At 42.2% G+C, this 22788-nt stretch overlaps 1 protein-coding gene across 4 annotated transcripts in view; it reads left to right on the forward strand.

Moving 5' to 3' along the window:
- The window catches only part of ARHGEF26 (Rho guanine nucleotide exchange factor 26), a 141068-nt gene that overhangs the window by 103899 nt on the left and 14381 nt on the right, over window positions 1-22788 (forward strand). For 3 of the 4 annotated variants that reach the window (XM_021069691.1, XM_021069690.1, XM_021069689.1), the window contains one exon: window positions 15296-15505. In XM_021069691.1, coding sequence (XP_020925350.1) covers window positions 15296-15505 — 210 coding nt within the window. Of the gene's footprint in view, window positions 1-8688; window positions 8741-15295; window positions 15506-22788 lie in introns of those variants that run through there. The other variant, XM_013982141.2, reaches the window with a different exon arrangement.

Consider the following 22788-nt stretch of genomic DNA (forward strand, 5'->3'; position numbering starts at 1 on the left):
TTTTTTTTTATTCTGCTCCATTATATATTCACTTTTTTTTATAATTTTTTTTTTTTTTATTTTCCCACTGTACAGCAAGGGGGTCAGGTTATCCTTACATGTATACATTACAATTACATTTTTTCCCCCAGCCTTTCTTCTGTTGCAACGTGAGTATCTAGACATAGTTCTCAATGCTATTCAGCAGGATCTCCTTGTAAATCTATTCTAGGTTGTGTCTGATAACCCCAAGCTCCCGATCCCTCCCACTCCCTCCCCCTCCCATCAGGCAACCACAAGTCTCTTCTCCAAGTCCATGATTTTCTTTTCTGAGGAGATGTTCATTTGTGCTGGATATTAGATTCCAGTTATAAGTGATATCATATGGTATTTGTCTTTGTCTTTCTGGCTCATTTCACTCAGTATGAGATTCTCTAGTTCCATCCATGTTGCTGCAAATGGCATTATGTCATTCTTTTTTATGGCTGAGTAGTATTCCATTGTGTATATATACCACTTCTTCCGAATCCAATCATCTGTCGATGGACATTTAGGTTGTTTCCATGTCCTGGCTAGTGTGAATGCTGCTGCAATGAACATGCGGGTGCAAGTGTCTCTTTTAAGTAGAGCTTTGTCCGGATAGATGCCCAAGAGTGGGATTGCAGGGTCATATGGAAGTTCTATGTATAGATTTCTAAGGTATCTCCAAACTGTTCTCCATAGTGGCTTACCAGTTTACATTCCCACCAACAGTGCAGGAGGGTTCCCTTTTCTCCACAGCCCCTCCAGCACTTGTTATTTGTGGATTGATTAATGATGGCCATTCTGACTGGTGTGAGGTGGTATCTCATGGTAGTTTTGATTTGCATTTCTGTTATAATCAGCGATGTTGAGCATTTTTTCATGTGTTTGTTGGCCATCTGTATATCTTCTTTGGAGAACAGTCTATTCAGGTCTTTTGCCCATTTTTCCATTGGTTGATTGGTTTTTTCGCTGTTGGGTTGTATAAGTTGTTTATATATTCTAGAGATTAAGCCCTTGTCAGTTGCATCATTTGAAACTATTTTCTCCCATTCTGTAAGTTGTCTTTTTGTTTTCTTTTTGGTTTCCTTTGCTGTGCAAAAGCTTTTCAGTTTGATGAGGTCCCATGGGTTTATTTTTGTTTTTATTTCTATTGCTTTGGGAGAGTGACCTGAGAAAATATTCATGATGTTGATGTCAGAGAGTGTTTTGCCTATGTTCTCTTCTAGGAGTTTGATGGTGTCCTGTTGTATATTTAAGTCTTTCAGCCATTTGGAGTTTATTTTTGTGCATGGTGTGAGGGTGTGTTCTAGTTTCATTGCTTTGCACACAGCTGTCCAGGTTTCCCAGCAGTGCTGGCTGATTAGACTTTCTTTTTCCCCATTTTATGTTCTTGCCTCCCTTGTCAAAGATGAATTGACCATAGGTGTCAGGGTTTATTTCCGGATTCTCTATTCTATTCCATTGGTCTGTCTGTCTGTTTTGATACCAGTACCACACTGTTTTGATGACTGTGGCTTTGTAGTATTTCTTGAAGTCTGGGAGAGTTATGCCTCTTGCTTGGTTTTTGTTTCTCAGGATTGCTTTGGCGATTCTGGGTCTTTTGTTGTTCCATGTAGATGTTTGGATTGTTTGTTCTAGTTCTGTGAAAAATGTCATGGGTAATTTGATAGGGATTGCATTGAATCTGTAGATTGCTTTGGGTAGGATGGCCATTTTCACAATATTGATTTTTCCAATCCAGGAACATGGAATATCTTTCCATTTCTTTACATCTTCTTTGATTTCTTTGATTAAAGTTTTATAGTTCTCGGCATATAGGTCCTTTACCTCCTTGGTCAGGTGTATTCCGAGGTATTTGATTTTGTGAGGTACAATTTTAAAAGGTATCGTATTTTTGTATTCCTTTTCTAATATTTCATTGCTGGTATACAGAAATGCAACTGACTTCTGAATGTTAATCTTATATCCTGCTACTCTGCTGAATTTATTAATCAGTTCAAGTAGTTTTGAGGCTGAGTCCTTAGGGCTTTCTATGTATAGTATCTATATTCACTTTTAATTAATTTTGCAGCTTTGTACCATGTGGCTCCTCACATCCTCTGGTGTTTTACCTATAAACTTACCATAAATGCCATGTAACCTCAAAGTGAAAACCATTTAGGACTGTTTTTGCAAAACTTTTGCTCTGTAAAGGGAGAAAGTTTTTTGCTTGTTTCTATTCTGTATCACTCTTTTAGAAAAACTTTTATTAGTGTGTAGTTGATTTACAGTGTTGTGTCAATTTCTGCTGTATTTTGTACCATTCTGTCAACTAATGTTTTGAGCTGCAAGTAAAGATATACCCACACAAAAGGGTTTAAGCCATAGAAATGTTAACTTATCACACACACGCACACACACCCACAAGAAGTCAGGTGAGATTGGAAAACTACACACTCCATTCCCCTTTGGAAGATTCACTGGTGGAGCACTTAGGAAGGCTTTTGGCTACAAGTAACAGGATCCCCAAAATAGCAGTAGCTCAATCAGTTCAGACATTGACCTCTCTCACAAAACGTGAAGACCGTGGGTGAGCAGTCCTGGTCCAGTGGTCACCAGTAACTCAGCCCCTTTGCATTCTTCAGCTGCACAGTGTTCTGTTCACTTCTGGCCCCTGTGGATGTAGCTTCATGGTTACAGGTGGTTTCTGCCTGTCCAAGCATCATGATTTCATTCAAGGACATAGGAGGGAGACAAGGGTGAGGAGTAGAGCCAGACCAAAGGCTATTTCCTAAAGTGGCTTTTCATTTTATCATCAGAAGAGAACCTTTCCCAGACAGTCTTCAGACAACTTCTTGTATCTCATGCATTGGTCTTTGGTCACAAGACTTGTCCTTAGAAGGGAGGTTGGGAGAGACAGCATATGACAAAGAGGAATAGGAGAGCCATGATTATTTTAGTTTGGCCATGAATTAGGGAAGGATGGCAGCCAGTTCCAGCCACAGCTCAGAAACCCTCTTTTCCACAGAATATCAATTAACATTGAGTAGCTTGGAAAACAGGAAGAGCTCCTTAAAAGAACACTTTGCCTTTAAGATAAATGGGGTGGGGTAGGTTCAAAAAAGAGAAGTGATTGGAGATTTATATCACACAGCTGTGGTTCAGGGGTGTATTTCATTGGCACTGCCCTTTGGCTCCCACCAGCCCAGCTGTGCCCTTCAGCACATCTAGAGCACGCAGGTAGATTGGCCTGGTCTGGTTATTGGGCACAATCCCAGAGAATGCAGAAATGTAGTTATCTTGTTATCCACAGCAGTAAGTGTAATCATGTTCTGATTTCTTTCTTTCATTCTTCTCCTGTATTTTGTACCCACAAATGATCTAGCTATGATTTTTAGGGGCAACCCTACTGTTTGATGAGTAGTAGATTAGTAATAAGAGTTGATCTTATCGAGCATCACCATGAGCATTCACTGTGCTCAGAGTGTATATGCAATGTATCATTGAATCATCACGGCAGTTGAGTATTATTTCCATTTTACAGATGAAGACACTGAGGCAGGGAGGGAGAAAGTCTTTTTTGTAGGGTCTCTCAGCAAAGCCAGGGTTCTAATCTGAGCCTTTGACTCCAGAACCTCCTCTCTCTCTCTTTTTTTTTTTTTTTTTTTTTTTTGTCTTTTTGCCGCTCCGGCGGCATATGGAGTTTCCCAGGCTAGGGGTCCAATCGGAGCTGTAGCCACCGGCCTACACCAGTGCCGCAGCAACTTGGGATCCGAGCCGCATCTGCAACCTACACCACAGCTCACGGCAACGCCGGATCGTTAACCCACTGAGCAAGGGCAGGGATCGAACACGCAACCTCATGGTTCCTAGTCAGATTCATTAACCACTGCGCCACGAGGGGAACTCCCAGAACCTCCTCTCTTAACTTTGCATTCATTACTTTCCCCTTCCTCAGCCACGCCTGTGGCTTGCAGAAGTTCCCAGGCCAGGGATCAAACCCATGCCACAGCAGCAGCCTTAGCCACAGCAGTGACAATGCCAGATCTTTAATCTGCTGTGCCACCAGGGAACTCTTGTATCCATTACTTCTTAATATCATTTTTCACCTTTCCCCCATCCTGTAATGTTACTGTTATTATAGAATAACATCCTGTATGTTATTCTATAGCCTAGAAACATGTACCTTTTTTTGTTTTGATAATGACCTTTTTCAAAGTGAGTTTTTGTGGAGTGAATATGTTTAAAGTGTTACTGGTTGTGGGAGAAAATCAGAACTCGTTCTACCCAAACTGCATTTGTGAGTGTTCCTCTACCTTTAGCTAATCAAGTGTCAGAGGGAGAGGAAGAGCGTTTCCTTTTAAAAACATTTCCTTCCTTCAGGTATTTAAGACAGGAGCGTTCCACTTCCTGATTCCTAGTTCCATAAATACTGTATATATTGACGTAACTTGAACTCTGACACATTACAGATCCTTGGGTTTTAAAAAAAGGATTTTCTGTAATAGAATCCTACCCGATCATTGTCATGAGTTCAGAGAGTTAGAACTTGCACTTTCCTAAGTAGTTTGAATGCCCAGTAGCTTAAAGAGTGCAGGCTCCCTGGAAAGGGTCGTGGCCTGATTCAGCCCCGTTTTGATGGCTTTCCCGTTATAGAAAGCACAGGCCACCTGACCATTGTCCCTCTGCTCTGCAGAATCAACTGTTCCTCAGGAAATTGACTGTGAGTATCTCAGATGAAAGAAAGGCTTTGACTCAAAGTATTTTTATTCCTGGAACATAGAACCTGGTTGTTTCTAACTACTTGGATCAGCCTCTAAAATCAAGATGGGAGGCAAATATCATATGATGTCACTTACATGTGGAATCTAAAAAAAAAAAATTAGTAATACAAATGAACTTATATACAAGACAGAAAGAGACCCATGGACTTAGGAAAAAAAAATTTGTGGTTACCAAAGGGGAAAAATCAGAGGAGGGATAAATTAGGAGTTTGAGATTGGCATATGTAGACTACTGCATTTAAAGTAGATGAACAACAAGGACGTGTATGGCACAGGGGACTATATTCAATGTCTTGTAATAACCTAAAGGGAAAGATTCTGAAACAGCATGTGTATGCATGTATGTGTGTGTGTGTGTGTGTGTGTGTGTGTAAGTGTGCTGTATGCCTAGAACCAATGTATTGTAAATCAACTATTCTTCAATTAAAAAATAAAAATAAAGTCAAGATGGAGAGGTGGCATGGGAGAGAAATGAAAGCCCCATCTCTTCTTCCTCCTCCTCTTTTTCTCTTGTCCCCCCACATACCCTTGATCCCCTGACAGCATAGTTAGGGTATTATTTCCTCTGTCAGTATTGCCAAATTGTCAGTGTTGACATTCAATGTCAAAAGCTTTACCAACTGAAGAGCTCCCGCGTGGCTCCGCAGGTTAAGGATTCTGTGTTGTCACTTCTGTGGCAAGGGTTAGATCCCTGGCCTGGGAACTTCTGCATGTTGCAGGTTCAGCCAAAAAAAAAAAAAAAACCTCACACAAAAAACTGCACCAACTGAGAAGCACTGTCTCAGGGGTCTGTGAGTCAGACAGAACTGCACTCAAATCCTGGCTGCGTGGCCCTGGGCAAGTTGCCTTTAACCTCCTTGGTGCTCTCATCTGTAAGATGGGGATACAAATGTCATCATCTTCCTGGAATGTCTGTGAGAGTTCAGTGAGATAGTGTACACCAAGCTCTTAGCACAGCGAAGATTCCCTGCTGAGGGTCTGATTCCTGCTAAACAGCATCATCCTTCCCGGGATTGTATCTCTCTCCTCTCTAAAGATTTGGCACAAAGTATTGTCCTTCTGCTTCTAGAATATTTTATTGTTTTGAAAGAATGACTTGAAATCTTAAGCCACTGCTGTGCAGGTGGAGGGTTTTTGCCCTTCAAGGCCAAACCTGGATTACATAACACCTCTGAAATGTGGCCTTAGGAGTAAATACTTTTAACTCCATGCCTCTCCTTCCCCAAGACCCCATGTCAGGTGGCAGGTGAGGGATAAGCTTTTATTTCTTCTATAAGTTGATGTGAATCATGAATACATGTTTACAGTAGTGATGTTCTTGTAACATCCCTCACACCCTATTAGGAGACACTAACTTTGCAGCTGACAAAAGTGAATTCAGGGAGTTCCTGTCTTGGCTCAGCAGAAATGAATCTGACTAGGATCCATGAGGATGCAGGTTCGATCCCTGGCCTTGCTCAATGGTGTAAGGATCTGGCACTGCGATGAGCTGCAGTGTAGGTCACAGATTCGGTTCAGATCTAGCATTGCTGTGGCTGTGGTGTAGGCCAGCAGCTACAGCTGTGACTTGACCCTCTAGCCTGGGAACCTCCATATGCTGAGGGTGCAGCCTTAAAAAAAAAAAAAAAAAAAAAAAAAAAGAAAAAAAGTGAATTCAACATACTTTCCCTTTCATTCAAGGAGGTCAGTGGAGATAAACCTGGATTGGAGTATAGGGGTTAGGGGTTATTTCGAGCCACCAACTTCAGAAGCTGCCTACTTGCTCTTCAGAGCTTTGCTTAGTTCTGGTTATGCCAGGGAGAAAGCTTCTAATGCTGGAAAGGCCCTTGGACCTGCCCATCTCCTTGCTAAGGACCATGGGTTCAGGATGTCCCATGGGACCAGGAGGTCCAAGGTTGTGGAATCAGGAGATCTGAGGGGACAGGATGGGGGCTTTCTGATCCTGTACTGGGTCACTGGCCATAGTTTTTGGTGATGGCGAATCACCACAGATCCTTATCTTACCAACATGTGACCCTCACCTCCACTGTTCGTTGTGTTCTTGACAATGAAATAGGAAGTGTCTGGCATGTTTGTTAGTCTTCAAAATTGTTTTGAAGAACTGAGCAAATAAGGCTATTTGAAATCAGTTTCTAGGTAAATATCATGCTTGGCTTTGCTGATCAGAGCCCCTGCCAAATTATGAATTTCCTGACACAGGTATTTATCTTTAATTATGCTTAGTGCACTTTCTCATTTGCAAAGCACCTCTAATTATTAGGCTTTTAACAAAATGTCAGGCAGTTTAAAGGCATGGTATTCTGCAGGAAAATTAAAAATAGTAGCTAATAACATTTACCTGCTGTGAATTAGGCATGGTTGTAAGAACTTTACATGTGACAAGATAAGAAACGTGTTATCTCATTTAATTCTCACAACAATCCAAAGAGATGGGTATTATTACCACCAGTTTACAGAGGAGAAAACTGAAACAAGAGAGAATCAGAAACTTGCTTAAGATCACAAAGAGAATGAGTAATAGAATTGGTATTTTTACCAGACATTCTAAATCAAATTTATACTCTTACCTGTTATATTGTACTTCATTACTTTAAAATTATATATTATTCCATTAAAAATTTGTGTAATTCTACAGATTTTCTTCTCATGCATCTTTTAAAGCTGAGTGTCAGGCTAGCAAATTAGAGGACAGTTTCTTACTCAGTGGCATTGCTTTTCACTTTCTCCACATATCATTGCTCATTTGTATTGAGGGATGCCAGTGAAAGCTAGGAAAAAACATGTCAACGGCTAACTCTGATTACCAGAAAGTCATGGAAAAAGGGCCAGTAGTGGAGGAAGCACTGGGTTCATCAGGGTGGTGAACTGGGCCATGAAAAGAGCATTTACCATGGTGTACATGTGACTGAAAAAGCCTGGGCCTCAGAGCCTAAAAGTATTCTGTTGCTTTCTGACTGTGTGACCTTAGGCAAGTCACTAAGCATCTCTGAGCCTCAGTTACCCATCTCTAAATGGGAAATATGATTTATCAAAAACTCACTTTGCTGTATACCTGAAACTAATACAACATTGTAAGTCAACAAAAATGATGCTTATGTAAGATTTGCACAAATATATTAAAAATGAGAAAACAGTATCGTTAAAAACCCTATAAAAGTAACAAAAATAAGAAAAAAATTTGTATAATTCTAAAACCAAGCTTTAAAGTTGAAATCAGTCATGTGAAAAAGTGTTTTAAGAGTTCCCCTGTGGCTCAGGAGGTTAAGGATCTGGTGTTGTCACTGCTGTGGCACAGGTTTGAACCCTGGCCTGGGAACTTTTGCATGTTGCAGGCATGGCCAAAAAGAAAGAAACAGAGAAAGAGAAGAAAGAGAGAGAGAGAAGAAAGTTTTAACCTCTTAAAGTAAATACCAGCATAAGCCAATATCCTCCATCCTAGAAATGTTTAACTAGGGTATTCTTTTTTTTTTTTTTTTTTTTTGCTATTTCTTTGGGCCGCTCCCACGGCATATGGAGGTTCCCAGGCTAGGGGTCTAATCGGAGCTGTAGCCACTGGCCTACGCCAGAGCCACAGCAACGCGGGATCCGAGCCGCATCTGCAACCTACACCACAGCTCACGGCAACGCCGGACCGTTAACCCACTGAGCAAGGGCAGGGATCGAACCCGCAACCTCATGGTTCCTAGTCGGATTCGTTAACCACTGCGCCACGACGGGAACTCCTAACTAGGGTATTCTTATTCCAGTGAGGCACAAGATCAAGTGTGGGGATTTAGCAATGATGTTTTCAGAGGGGAAGAGAAACAAGTTGAAGTCTGCAGAGGAAGAATTCTAGTGCATGTCTTGAAGGGAAGTCGGAACAATCTCTTTGATTTTTTTCTTTAAAACCTCATGGACTCCTGTGAATCTGCACACTGGGAAGATGGCTGGGAGAAGAGCAGAGGGGCTAGGAGAGAATCTTAGAGAATGACCATTAAAAAAGATGATTAAAACTGTGGCCGAAAGCATTAGAAGAGGAAGATGGAGTTTCAGGATGTCACAGGTACACACTCTCGTAAAATCCTGTAGATGTCAACAAGAATGGTGGTGACATCCAGGTCATTGCATTGTGTGGGATGTTGGGCTGCAGCTGCCATGTGTCAGTTCCAGTCTTGGAAACACTGTAACTTTAAATATATGTTTTTAATGTATCATACACTTAGTTCACTGATTTTTTTCAGTATATAGTTGTTCTTACATTTTTTTCTGTATGTTTTAGAATCAGCATGACTGTTCCCCCTCCATGTTGCCCCCCACAAAGCCCTGCTTGTATTTTCAATGATATTATGCTAAAATTACGTATTAATTTAGGAAGAATTGATAGCTCTTTGAGATCAAACTTTGCTATCCACCCAGGCCTTATTCTAAAGTATTTGAAGGCTGTCTTCATATAGAAGAAACTTGTTAAGTTTAATCATATATATTTTGGAGGGCTTGGAGCCAATTATGAATGGCTTCTTCCATATATTTTCTGAGTGTTAGTCCTTCATATATAGAAAAGCTTTTTTTTTTTTTTTTTTTTGCAACCTAACCACTTTAGTGAATTTGCTCTCACCTTGTTAATATATTTTTCAGTCAACAATGTTATCTGCTAATAATCAGTTTTTTGTAGGGCAAAAATCATTCCTTTGCCCTTACCCTTAGGCATCCACAGACACCTGCAATAATAATAGTCTCCATATCTATATTTATTATTAAATTCTTTTAAATCTTGAATTGCAAAATATTTTGGACATACAGAAAATTATGAATATCAAACACTAACATATCATCCAAATTTAACAGATACTAATTTTTTGCTATATTGTTGTCAGATTTCTTCTTTTTAAACAAAAAGCAGTTTTATCTACAGCCTCTCCATCACCAGCCCTTCTTCTGCCCACTCCTTCCCAAAGTAAGTCCCCAGCTTGGTGTCTATCATCCTGCAGTCACTCCTGCAAAGGTACATATGCAGCTTTGGTATTCTAAAACTATGTGCATGTTGCATAAGTTGTAAATGTCCTGATTAAAACTAATAAACACATGCTCATTATGAAAAATCCCAACTCTGTAGAAATTTATGGGAGAGAAAGGTACCGGTGCTCCATAATAACCCGTTAAGATATAACTGCAGCAGTGAAGATATAACTGCTTTCACAAAAAGTGCATCATTTTTTAGCCCTTGCTGTTAGGCTGCTTGTAGTAGAAGCAAACACTCTCTGAGCTGTTTAACAAAACAATGCCTTCTGAGGGAAGAAGAGTTGAGGTATTTACTTACCACCCTATCCTGTTCTCTACTGATAGTTTTTTTTTTTTTTTTTTTTCCTTGTTAAAAAAAGAAAGGATTAACAAAGGTGGTGGGGAGTCTAAGTGGATTTCAACAAGGAGACTCATCCTTGTTTATAGCCTAAAGCAACAGACCACTATAGACTTGATTGCTGTGCCTGATAGGAGCCTCTGCCTGCACAAAGCCGCCATTTGTTTGATGAGCAGCTGGTCCACTTGGACCCCATCTAAGACAATCAGAGGAAGTCTCCATATAAACTTCTCTGTGCAAGGGAAGGTGGTTTTCCCATTTGTCTTTTTCTGAGTGGCTTGACTTCCTAATTACATGCCCCAGATTGTTTCAGAAACTGTGTAAACCATATGTTTGTGAAATGGTAGAAACAAACATGGGGAAGTCTGATTAGCACAACTTCCCCCAGGAAAGGGGGGGTGGTATCTTTCCAAGCACAGCTGAGCTTGCTTGATACTTACTGGATACGGGCGCATCTGCAAAGGAGGGAATGGTTGTAGAGAGCAGCACCTGTGACTGTGGATTTGCCCCTCTTCCTTCTGCTTAAGCACTAACTTTAACAGTTAGCCTTCTGTAGTCATGTGAGAGGGATGGTAGGTGCTGGCTGACAGGAGGAGACTGAATTTCATTCAGTATATTGCAGATTCAGAGAGGGGGAAAATGCTATTTTGGAACTCTGTGAGATTAAGTGTGTAAGTGAGAGAGCAAGAACACGCTAGCCAGAGTGAGCTCCTTTTCAGTTTTTGTGATGATCAAAGACTAAGTTTTTTTTTTCTTTTCAGGTTTTATTCCATTGGGTTTGAATAATAGCTGACAAGGATAAATAATCAACTTGACTACTGTTAAAGGAAATCAAGTTTTGTTTATGTTTGATTCATTAAAGGAGTAGTGAAGAAGTTGTAGGTGTTATATATAATAATGAAGCAGTTTACGGGTCTAGATAAAATCATGATATTGGGTGACTGCTCTTGAATCAGGTTTTTGTTTGTTTGTTTTGTTTTAAAGCAAAATTGTTTCCTGCGTCCTGTTTTTGGATGCAGAGGTCAAAACAGTGGGAAAATGCCGTGTTGGGGCACTTCAGTGACCCAGATGTGCAGATGTGTAGAAAGGGGTACCTTGAGGTAAAGTCACATAGCTGTAAATAAGGTGGGCCAGTCGTCATTCCAACTGGACATTTGAGAGGCCAGCAGGCAAAAACTGGGTCAAAGGTCACCCTCCTTCTTAGTAGCATTGTGGTTGTCACGACTTAAGAGAACAATTAGAAAAACATTCTATTGATTTGCCTCCTCCTTCTGACTCTACCCCCAAGAGACAAAGATTCAGTGCATTGAAGAAATACAGTAGCTGGTATTGTTTGCATGCAGGCAAACACTAGGGAAAAGAAGAACTCTGAAAATAAAGAGGAAAAGAGACAACTAGTTTATTCATATTCATTTAGTTTCCTGTGAACTCTTGGTCTTGAATTCTATTGGGAACTACCTAGTAAGTAAGGCCACTTTATGAGGAAGTTGAATCATCTTGAATGATGGCTTTATAGCATAGATTTCTTTGCCTTTTGTTTCTTTGGGAATACAGAGAATACTTATGCAGTGTCATTGTGTAGGGCACTGCCTAAATACCCAAGTGCACAATATTAGGGCGTTTGGATTTCTCTGTCTGAAGAAGGATTATTTTTAACTGAAAATGGGTGCCTTTCACTAAGAAGTCATCTTTTTAAAAACGCATGAGTTGGACCAAAAGAGTAACTTGGAGGTGCAGCGAGAGGATGGTAATAAGGAAGGCTTCTTTCATCTTGTTTTGTCTCTTGCTTTTGATGTTGTTGAAGTTTTGATTTGTTTTTTTGCTTTTTGGTCCTGAGTCTTGGACTATTAAATCTATGACTGAGAAACCCAGGGAATATTATAAGCTTTGCCAGCTATATGGTCAGGCCATTCAAGATGGCTGTTCTCTTGCTCTCTGTACATCTTCTGCCTGACCAGGCATGTACTCACAGGAATGTGCTCGCCCCCTGCCCCAGCTAGTGATCCTTCACAGGCCACAGTGGTTCCACCTGCTAGTTGATTAAAAGGAAACACCTGCCCTCCTGAGGTTTTAACCTTAGGGGCTGTGTGGGCCATGCCGCAGCTACTGGTTTCCCTGGAAACGGATGAGACCACCAGATGTCACTTCCCCTCATAAAAGGTAGCCTCCTTCTCCTCCCCTCCCCCCAGTAAAGGAGACTGCTGCTCCGTCTTATCTGCACGCTGGAGTGTGGCTCTAAGACCCTTTTGTTCTGGATGCATGAGCGCCCCTATCCAGTAAGCCACTGATATCTCTGTCACTGTTTCCTAGAGCATTCTTTGGTCTTGAGGCTGGGAAGTTATAAGGTTTGCAGGTCTGCAGGATGCAACCCACTAACTGCTCTGCCAAAATCAACTGCTGTGTTTCTAGTAAAATACAGTCTTTTAAAAATATAACATTATTTCTTTGTAAAGTGTATTACTCTTTTATTAAAACCATGTGGGAATTTCCGTTATGGCTCAGTGATTAAGAACCTGACTAGTATCCGTGAGGTTGCAGGTTTGATCCCTGTCTCCTCTCAGTGGGTTAATGATCCGGCATTGCTGTGAGCTATGATGTAGGTTGCACATGTAATTGAGATCCAGTGTAGTTGTGGCTGTGTTATAGGTTAATATCTGCAGCTCTGATTTGACCCCTAGCCTGGGAACTTCCATATACTACAAGTGCTGCCCTAAAAAGCAAAATAAATAAATAAATAAAAAATTTGTGAACTTTGATGATCCTCACGTTCATATGAGAAATTTTTTTTTTTTGTCTTTTCTAGGGCTGCACCTGTGGCATGTAGAGGCTCCCAGGCCAGGGGTCCAGTCAGAGCTGTAGCTGCCGGCCTACACCAGAGCCACAGCAATGCAGCATCTGAGTTGTATCTGGGACCTACACCACAGCTCATGGCAATGCTGGATCCTTAACCCACTGAGCAAGGCCAGGGATAGAACCGGCAACCTCATGGTTCCCAGTCAGATTTGTTAACCACTGAGCCACGATGGGAACTCCCTGATATGAGAAATGTTTTATATATTCTGAGTGAGGTTGTGCTGCACTGTAGGTACTCTCAGGAAGCTTTGGAGATGATCTTGCCATGGGAATTTTCAATTAAAACAGATCATTACCCTAGCGACAGACGGTCTTGATCAACAGGCAGTATTTTACTTTTTGTAGATGATATAACTATGTTTGCTGGGTTTTTTTGGGGGGGTGGGCAGGAATCTATCAAACTAAATTTAGAAAAGATTATAAAGTTTTAAAGGAGAGTTACAAGTGAGTGGTTGATAGTCAGATGCCCACCACTGAATGAAAAAAATTCTAAGAAATCTTGAGCAAAATGGCCTATTCTGAAATTTCTAGTATAGTCAGGCACAAGGATTTTTCTTTTCTCATAGCTCCCCTGAGTTCCTACATTTACATTTATTATTAAGAAAGGTAATTTTATGACCCTGGAATATATTAGAACATATTGCCTAGTCATCCATTTATTCAAAAGGGGCTGCTGAGCTCTGCCTGTTTAACTGAGGGTCCAGATGCAGAAGAGAGGGGAGCTGCATTTAACAGAGTTTGGCTTTGCCAAGGAGATGAGTGTGTGTATGCAAGGAGTAGTTATAACCCAGTATCAAGAACTTCAAGCTGGATAATTGATTAAGCATGAATGAGAGGACATGAAGGATTTAAGGATGGAGAGAAAGGTGGTGGAGTCAATGGATTGTAGGAATGGTAGGTTAAAATTGTTGGGTTGTGGATTAGAAAGAGGTGACTCAGGGAGACAGGTGGTGCTGGTTAGACTTAGGCGTTTGGCATTGAGATTACAGAGACTTGCAGTTTGTGGTGATGACAGGGTCAATCATTGAAGGGGAAGTCAAGGAACTGAGAGGCCAGGGTGAAGGAAGGATCTACTGCATGGAAGTTCGAGAATGAAGTAGTGTTGGAGAGAGAGAGTAAGCCAGCAGCTAAACTCATGAGTGAGGATAAGGCATGGTGCAGGGGTCCAGAGACGATAGTGATGATGAGCTAGAGATTGATGGCGTGAGCTTCAAAGTAGTGGACTTTCTGGGAGGAGGAAAGTGATCATTTTCTAGAAGAAGAAATGATACTCAAACAGGCAGAGAGCCTTCAGGGGAGGCTGTGTTCTCCAGGAAGAGCCAGGCTTTTGTTAAGACAAAAGGTAAAGGGAAGAGTTCCCTGGTGGCTAGTGTTAAGAGGACTCATTGTTGTCATTGCTGTGGCTCAGGTTTGATCCCTGGTCTGGGAATTTCTGCATGCCATGGGTGTGGCCAGAAAGAAAGAGAAGAAGGAAGGAAGGAAAGAAAGAAAAGGAAGGAAACAAGGATAGAAAGGGAAGGAAGGAGAGAAAGGAGAGGAAAGAGAAAGAAGGGAAAAGGGAAAGAAAAGGGAGAGTTCAGAGAACGGACTGAGGATTTAGAAGATTTTGCTGAATTCCCTAAATGAGGTGGATTTCCAGAGGATGCAGTGGAAGGGTTCAGCAACCAGCCAAGGAGCTCAGGGAGGTGAGGCCAGATTAGGCATGTTCAAGTGCTCTGGGGGAGGGAGTATATCAAGGGTGATGAACAATACCACAGGTGTTGGTCAGGAGTGGGAATAGAGGGCATGGCGGGGTCAGGCCTGGTGGATTCAGAAGCAGGTGATGAGGCTGTGCATTTTGGAGAGAAGGATGGGTTGGGGATTTTCTCAGAAGCAAGAAGACGTCTGGGGCCCTTCTTCCCTCTTGTGCCTGGTGGTTTGTGAGGCTTGATACCCAAAAGGTAAGTAGGTTTGGGACTCCGTCTTCATCCTGCAGATGGAGGCAGTAAAAGTATTCCAGCATTACCACCATACATGCGTGTCTTATTTGTTATAACCACCCCAGGATAATGTAAAATGAAACCTATAGGGTTTAATAATTGTTTTTAGTACTGCTTTTATACCTGAGATGTAATTTAGTATACTGTAGAAAAATAGTAATTAACACATTTACTTTTAGAGGATTCTTTTGATTTGTCATTAGTAGATATAATTCAGAGTCCAATTCCTATTTTAAAATAAATTGTTCTTCCCCTTCTTGCCTTCTCCTGCCACCTTCCCCCAAAATGTGCATTGAAAACCAACAGCGTCTCAGTCTTAACCATTGAATTACTGATGTGTTCCTTTCCCCTTTTCCTTACAGTGAAGAAAGTTACAACGTCAATGATTATTCTTTAAGAGATCAACTACTGGTGGAGTCTTGTGATGGTGAAGAGCTTAATTCTTCTCCAGGGAAGAACAGTTCCACAATGCTTTATTCAAGACAGAACTCTGCCAATCACCTCTTTACACTGACGGTCCTTAGTAACCATGCGAATGAGAAAGTGGAAATGCTGCTGGGGGCTGAGACGCAGTAAGTGTGTGCAGGGAGAGGGTTTCAGGATATCTGCTATCCATCTTTCCTACCATCTGTGGTCCACAGACTGTGTAAGAATAGTGAACACTACTTGCTATTTTTTTTATTAATGAGCACACATTATGCACACAGCATAGGGTCTGGGTGCATTATACAGATGCTCGTCTTCTTATTGTGACCCTCTAGAGATGGATATGGTTATTTTGTCCCCATGAATCCTGGTGGATGCATTGCACTTTATGTGGTAGGCTCTTATAGAGTGGTTTAAAAATCATTTTATTTTAATCGTTGATAAAATTGGACCCAGGAGCCCTAGGAATATGATTTAACTGAGAGTTTGATTCCGGGCTGTAAATTTTCTTAGCTCCTATAATTGAAGTCATTGTGCTGTCAACTGCCTTTGGCCAGGCAGCAGAAAGCCCAGTGATTTCTGTCAAAAGAGATAACTGAGATAGGGGAAATAATGTTGATGAACCCTCTTTCCAATCCAGAGTTTATGCTCAGGCAGAATGGCCATCCTGTTTGTGCCTGAAGGTTCACCAGTGGTTAGTACGCAGTCCATCCTCACACGGGATGAAGGGAAGGGGGCGAAGTTTTCAAGTCCACCCTCACTGTTACCAGATCACACTTGGATCCCCTTGGCCACGTGCAATAAAGCCAGTCTACTGATACCAGGTTATGGTGAAGGAAAGTGCGGCATTTATCATAAAAGGGCCAATATGTAGGGAATGGGGGACTCCCAGTCTAAACCCCTGACCTCCCAGAAGAGTTTCAGGAAAGCATTTTTAAAGGCTGGTGAGGGAGGGGGATCTCACGGTGTGTGGTCAGCCTGTGCACAATTTTCTGATTGGTTGAGGTCGAGGTCACAGGATGGTTAACATTGTCAGTCCTTAGGTACCAGCAGGTCTGGAGGCTCATGATCATCAAGCAGTTAGTTCCTTCCATTTTGGTGGGGGTTTTAGGATCATAAAACTCAGGAATGTGCATCAGATATTGTTATCTGGGTACTTCAGACAGGAGCTAATGATATGGGGGAGGGTTCTGTCCTGGGAAGTCCCCATAGGGTCCTCCTGCTTACTTACATTGTGATTTTGTTCATTTAGAGATAGTTGACCAATTGGTTTCTTTGGAACCTGGGAACCTCCTCTTGGAACAGTCATCCTAGGCAGGTATTATGTTGGGTCGGAGGGTGGAGTGTGGAGGGAAAGAAGGTCCCTAGTTCTTGGCCCTCTGTGATTCCTATACCATCTCCCACATGGTTCCTACAAGGTGTGAATAAAATGGATCAGCAGCTAGTGAATTGTAACCCTGATTCTGTGACAAAATCTTAGCAGAGGTCAACCCAAAGAGGTAATCTTCGCTTTTTAAAGAGCACTTTAATAGGATCCCTGGATCGTTAAAGAGAAACATAAGAAAAGAGAAAGAAGGGGGAAAAGCATCCCCATAAAACAATAAATGATCATTTCATGTTTTTTGGCACTAGAAATAACTTTTCAAGGGGTGAAGGAAAGCTCTTTGAGATTTTGAAGACAGCCAAAAAAAGAGTATTTCAGCTGTGGTGGAGAGCTGACAGAGGGAGTGAATAAGAAAAGGAGCGGCATCCTCTGTGTTTGTATATAAAACAAAGAAGTGCCTCTTCCTGAGGTCCCAGAAACCTTCCAGGAAGCTGCTGGAAAGCCCTTCCTCATTCCAAGGATGCTCCCCTGTGTCTGCCCCTCTGGGGAGGCACTTGGGTGGGTGTGGTGCTTGCTGGTCTCTGCAGGTGACAACAGGAGCCACACCCTATGACCAGGGCTGGAGAAGGCATTCACACCCATGACCTGGACACACCCACGACCTGGACTCTAAAATTCATGGTCCCTCCTTGGCCCATGAAGACAGACACAGACCTAGACTTCCTCTGTTTGGGGAAGCCTCTCTTCAAGAGAATTTAGTACATCTGAGCTTTGGACCTCAGGAGACTTTAAGGATGAGAAGTCTTTGGAAATTACTGCTCGTCCAGACGTTCTTGAGAATCCTCTGAAAGATTTTCTTCAGTCATTTTTAGTAAGGGAGAAAGTGTTGTTGGTTTCGCTTTGTGTTTTCCTTTTCTCTGTGTATTGTAAGGATTGTTTGTTCTTTATTCAGGTCTTGCCAACATTCCAGCAGAGCTTTTCCTGACTGTCTCATCCATAATTTATGTGATCTCTACTGCTGGTTTCTGCGATGATTCCAAGAGAGTAGGCAGTAAACCGGCATGTCCGGCTCTTTTTGCACCAAGGGAAGATTCTTCCCTGGACGTTCTGTAGCCTTTGTTCCAACTTTTTGCCTTTTGATCTTGCCATGGACCGAGTGGATGTTCATTTCCTCAATCAGAAATGTTCTCAGAATATCTGTTTATGTCACCCATAAACTCGTGGGTATGACTCATATGTGTAGTTCTTTAATGGCAAGAGAACATTCCAGAAGGGGCAGGGGGCAGCTGTCTGGGTGTGGAAGGAGTGACTCCTTTCTTCCCCATCTCAGTTACAGTTAAAAAGTAAAGAAATGAACAAATACTTTTAAATACACAGGGAATAAAATAGCATTGGTTCCGAAGGAAAATATATGCCGGCCAAGATGCACTTAAAAAAAGAAAAGGGCTATTTAAAAGTCTAACAAGTTGGTATTTACTGTATTTGGAAATGTGCAGATCAACTCTGGGCTACCTAGTTTTTGAGCAATCAGAGTTTTGGTCTATGTAAATGTTTTCTTTGCTTCTAAGATTTGCAAAATGTATAGGTATGCTTTTTAGTTTTATTTATTTTAGAGCTGCACCTGCAGCATATGGAAATTCCCAGGCTAGAGGTCGAATGAGAGCTACAGCTGCCGGCCTACACCACAGCCACAGCCACAGTAATGCCAGAGATGAATCACATCTATATGACAGCTCACAGCAATGCTGGATCTTTAACCTACTGAGCAAGGCCAGGGATCAAACCTGCATCCTCATGGATACTAGTTGGGTTCATTACCACTGAGCCATGATGGGAACTCCTAGCTTTTTTTATATGTGGTTAAAATGGTCCATTAGCAATCTAATGGAGAAAACAAGGTTTTCACCACCAATCTGGCTTCAAATAATTGCAGAATTTCAGACCAATCGTATATATTCTTTGGTTATTTTTTGGTTTGAGAAAGAACAGGATTCAAACCTAAAATATTGACCTTCTTCAAAAAACTGTTCTTAGTAGAGGCCACCTGGGGATATATACACAATGTTAAATCAGCAATAGGACGGGTGCAGCTGTTTGGCACAATGACAGTTTAGGTATTAGAAGACAGTGAAATCGTGGAAGAACAGATCAATAGCTTTGATTACATGGAGTGCAGAAAAGCTTGCCAAAAGGAACTGGGGCAAATGCTTAGTGAACATCTGGGATGGGGCTGTGCCAGGCACCAGGCCAGCTTGGAGCTTGAAGGGACCCTCAGGTATTTGGAGAGAAGGGTGGCATTTCAGAGTGCACAATTAGGATGACTGTACATCTTGGTTTCTTTGGGATCAGTGTTGTCTATTGTTCTAGCACAATTAAGAATAGCACCCTTGAGTTCCCATCGTGGCCCAGGGGAAACGAATCTGACTAGTGACCATGAGGACACAGGTTTGATCCCTGGCCTCGCTCAGTGGGTTAAGGATCCAGCGTTGCCATGAGCTGTGGTGTAGGTTGCAGACACAGCTTGATCCCGAGTTGCTGTGGCTCTGGATTAGGCCAGCAGCTACAGCTCTGATTCGATCCCTAGCCTGGGAACTTCATATTCTGCAGGTGTGGCCCTAAAAAAGACCAAAAAAAAGAAGAATAAAAGAATAGCACCCTCTTTGACTCTCAAAAGGGCCTTTAGTTAATAAAATGTGTGAAGACCCTAATTATGGGTCTATAGTTCCCCCCTCATTTTTTTCCCAGATGTAAGACGAGACTCAAAAAGGTGACGTGATTTGCCTAAAGTCATAGGAAGTGAGTTACTGTCAAAGATGGGACTAGACCTAGACCTTCCTGAATCTAGTGTTCTTTCTAATTCCTAACAAATTTTAATCCCTTTACTAAGAAGCTGCCAGCCAGGGGACTGTTCCGCCCCTAGCTTGCTGCTCAGCTTGACCTTATTCTGGATTTGGAAGGGAAACTCCAGGAAGCTAGTTGTTATTAAATGTGAGAAACTTCTAAAATGTGTGTTTTTTTGGTATGTTTGTTTTTTAAAGTCCATAGATTCTAAAAAGGAAAAAGTTTGTGGTAAATGTAGGGCATCGTATAGTTTGAAATATTTGATAAAATGCTAAATAGATGTCACATCCCCCAAATTATTTTCCACTTAAAATTCCTTATTGTTCTTTTGTCTGTGTTTTTTGCACTTCCTGCAATGCCCTTCTCAGAACTTCTCCAATTACCAAATGTCTCATTTCTCAGGGCGCACACCATGGGCCAAGTCTTTCTTCTGTGAAGAAACCCCTCAGTGCTGCTCCTGGTGATCTTGTCCCCGAGAATTCCAAGTACTTGCTGTGTGTGCCACTCTTGTTAGTTTCTCTCCTCCTGCTTTCCATCTGGCCCTCCCTCTGCAGAACTACTCTTGACCCCCCAACCCAGCCCTAAGTCCTCCTTCCCTTTACCAAGAGTCGCTTTCACTTCTATCTGTTAATTCAGTGAATTCTTATTGAGCACCTGCATCTTTTCCAGGTGTTATTCTCAGTGCTGGGATGTGGCTGTGACAGTGAGGGACCAGATCGCTGCCCTCTGGGGGCTTCTATTCAGTGAAGAACCTATGCCTGCCTGCCTCCTGTTCTCAAGGAGGTGACTTTGGATCGCAGTGAACTTTTGCCATTCAGTTTGCACAAATGGCCCACAGTGAGCTAGGATGGTGGAAAGGCATTTCTTTTTTTCTTTATTCTTTCTTTTGCCACACCCAGGACATGCAGAATGTCGCGGGACAGAGATTGAACCTATGCCACAGCAGCAACTGGAACCACAGCAGTGACACTGCTGGATCCTTAAACTCTAGGCTACCAGGGAACTCTGGGAAGCATATCTTTTTCATCCAATTTTGAAAATAAATAAGTGCAGTGGAGACAGTAAATCCAGGTGATGTATTCCAGAGTGAATGCTAAGTCCTGGGGATGGGGACATCTGCTCTACATTAGATGGTGTGGGAAGACTGTTCTGAGTGACATTGTAACCAAGCCCCGAGTGCCTGGAAGGAGTCCATCTGTGGCAGAGTGCAGGGCCAGAATGGTCCAGGCAGAGGCACAGCAAGTGCAAAATTCCTGGGAAACAAGTTCAGTGCCGTCAAACTTGGCCTGAATGTAGTGAAAGTGGCTAGATCAGAATCAGCTGGGAAGGTGCAAAGAGTGGGTGGTGGAGAGGCTGGTGAAGCTGGAGCATTTCGTCAGAGATATTCCAGTGTGGTCTGTGGGCTGCCAGTCCCCAAGCCATTACTGGTCCTGGTGGAGGGAAGCAGTTAAAAACATAGAACAGTTTGATGTGCCTGCAGGATCAAAGCTTGTGATTATTTTAACAGCAACTCATTTTTATTGTATTTCTGAAAACATTTGGTCCACAATGAATTGGAGCAGGGCAGGAAGTGTGGGTAGTGAGGACCAGTTCTTCACCCCGATATTGGGAGCTGGAGTGGGGAGTTCCATGGAAGACTGGTGTGGAGGCAGGAGTTCCAGTTGGGAGAGCAGTTGGAGTCCTGTTGCATTAGTCTAGGGGAGTCCTGATGGTGGTGTGGGCTGTGGTTTATGAAAGGAGATGGAAACATTATATTGTGGAGGCAGAGACAACAGGGCCAGCATGGATTGGATGAGTTGGGGTAGCCATGAGTGAAAGAGAGGAATTGAGAATGCTTTGGGTTTGGGCTTGAGCAGCTGATGTCTTATATTGAGTTACTCTAACCATTTTCAGTGTGGTGTCTTCCTCTGGTGCTGTTGATGGTTCTCCATCAGAAGATGAGCAGTGACTTCCTAGGTACCACATCTAGCCTTCTGTTCGTCCTCTTTTTTTTTTTTTTTTTTTTTTTAGTGCCACATCTGTGGCATATGGAAGATCCCAGGCTAGGGATCTCATTGGGGCTGCAGCTGCCAGCCTATACCTTCAGCTTGTGCAATGCTGGATCCTTAACCCACTGAGTGAGGCCAGACATTGAACCCTCATTCTTGTGGATACTGGTCGGATTCTTAACCCACTGAGCCACAGTGGGAACTCCCAGTCTTCCTCTTTTTTTTTTTTTTTTTTTTTGTATCTAATATCATTTAATTCTGTTGGCCATCCAGCTCTCTCACACTAAACCCCTCTTTGAGATTTTTCTCAAATGCTTAGCTATGCGCTCTTAGTTTTCCTCCCGTATGTAACCATTCCTCTTCACTTCCCCTTCAGAAATGCAGCCTGTTTAGAACCAGTCATCACCAGTATCCTCTGCTTTCCTTGACAGGCATAGTTTGTAAAATGTACCCTTTACACTTTTGCAGGTTATCCAGTCTGGAGACTTGGTGTCACTTCTGATGCTTCTAGGTCTGAACAGATCCATCATGGATGGGTTCTTCCTATGCGAGAAGGTCTTTTGCATCTTCCCATGTTTCCATTCCACTGCCTTCTTCCCAGGACAATCCACACATCCTTTATTTATTTATTTATTTGTTTGTTTATTTGTTTATTTTTTTGCTTTTTAGGGCCACACCAACGGCATATGGAGGTTCCCCGGCTAGAGGTCCAATCAGAGCTGTAGCCGCCGGCCTGTGTCACAGCCACAGCAACTCAGGATCCGAGCCGCATCTGTGGCCTACACCACAGCTCACAGCAACGCTGGATCCTTAACCCACTGATGGAGGCCGGGAATCAAACCTGCAGCCTCATCATTCCTAGTTGGATTCGTTTCTGCTTCGCCACGACACAAAGTCCAAATACATCCTTTATCTTTTGAACCACCCTTACGGCTTCCTAACCATTTCCTTCTCTCCCGTTAATTCTGCATAGTTTTATTGCTAATCCCTATACTCAGCTCCAGTTTTGTCCTTTTCTTACTTTGTGCATAGCAGGTTCCCAATAAGTATTTTTGGAATTCTCCCACAATTAATACAATTAGATTTTCTATATCCAAGGCAAGGTAGACTAAGAGCCACATGTAGGGAAATACGTTCTCTATCAGTCTCAAAACACTGTTGTTTTTTTCGCTATTAGAGCAAGTTTTATCTAAATTCCACTTGTTCTTCAACATTTACTATTAAGAATGCAGTTAAACATTTTTAGGATGAATATCTAGCCATACTGTGTTATATG

The sequence above is a fragment of the Sus scrofa genome, chromosome 13, assembly GCF_000003025.6.
Source record: "Sus scrofa isolate TJ Tabasco breed Duroc chromosome 13, Sscrofa11.1, whole genome shotgun sequence".
Lineage (NCBI taxonomy): Eukaryota > Metazoa > Chordata > Mammalia > Artiodactyla > Suidae > Sus > Sus scrofa.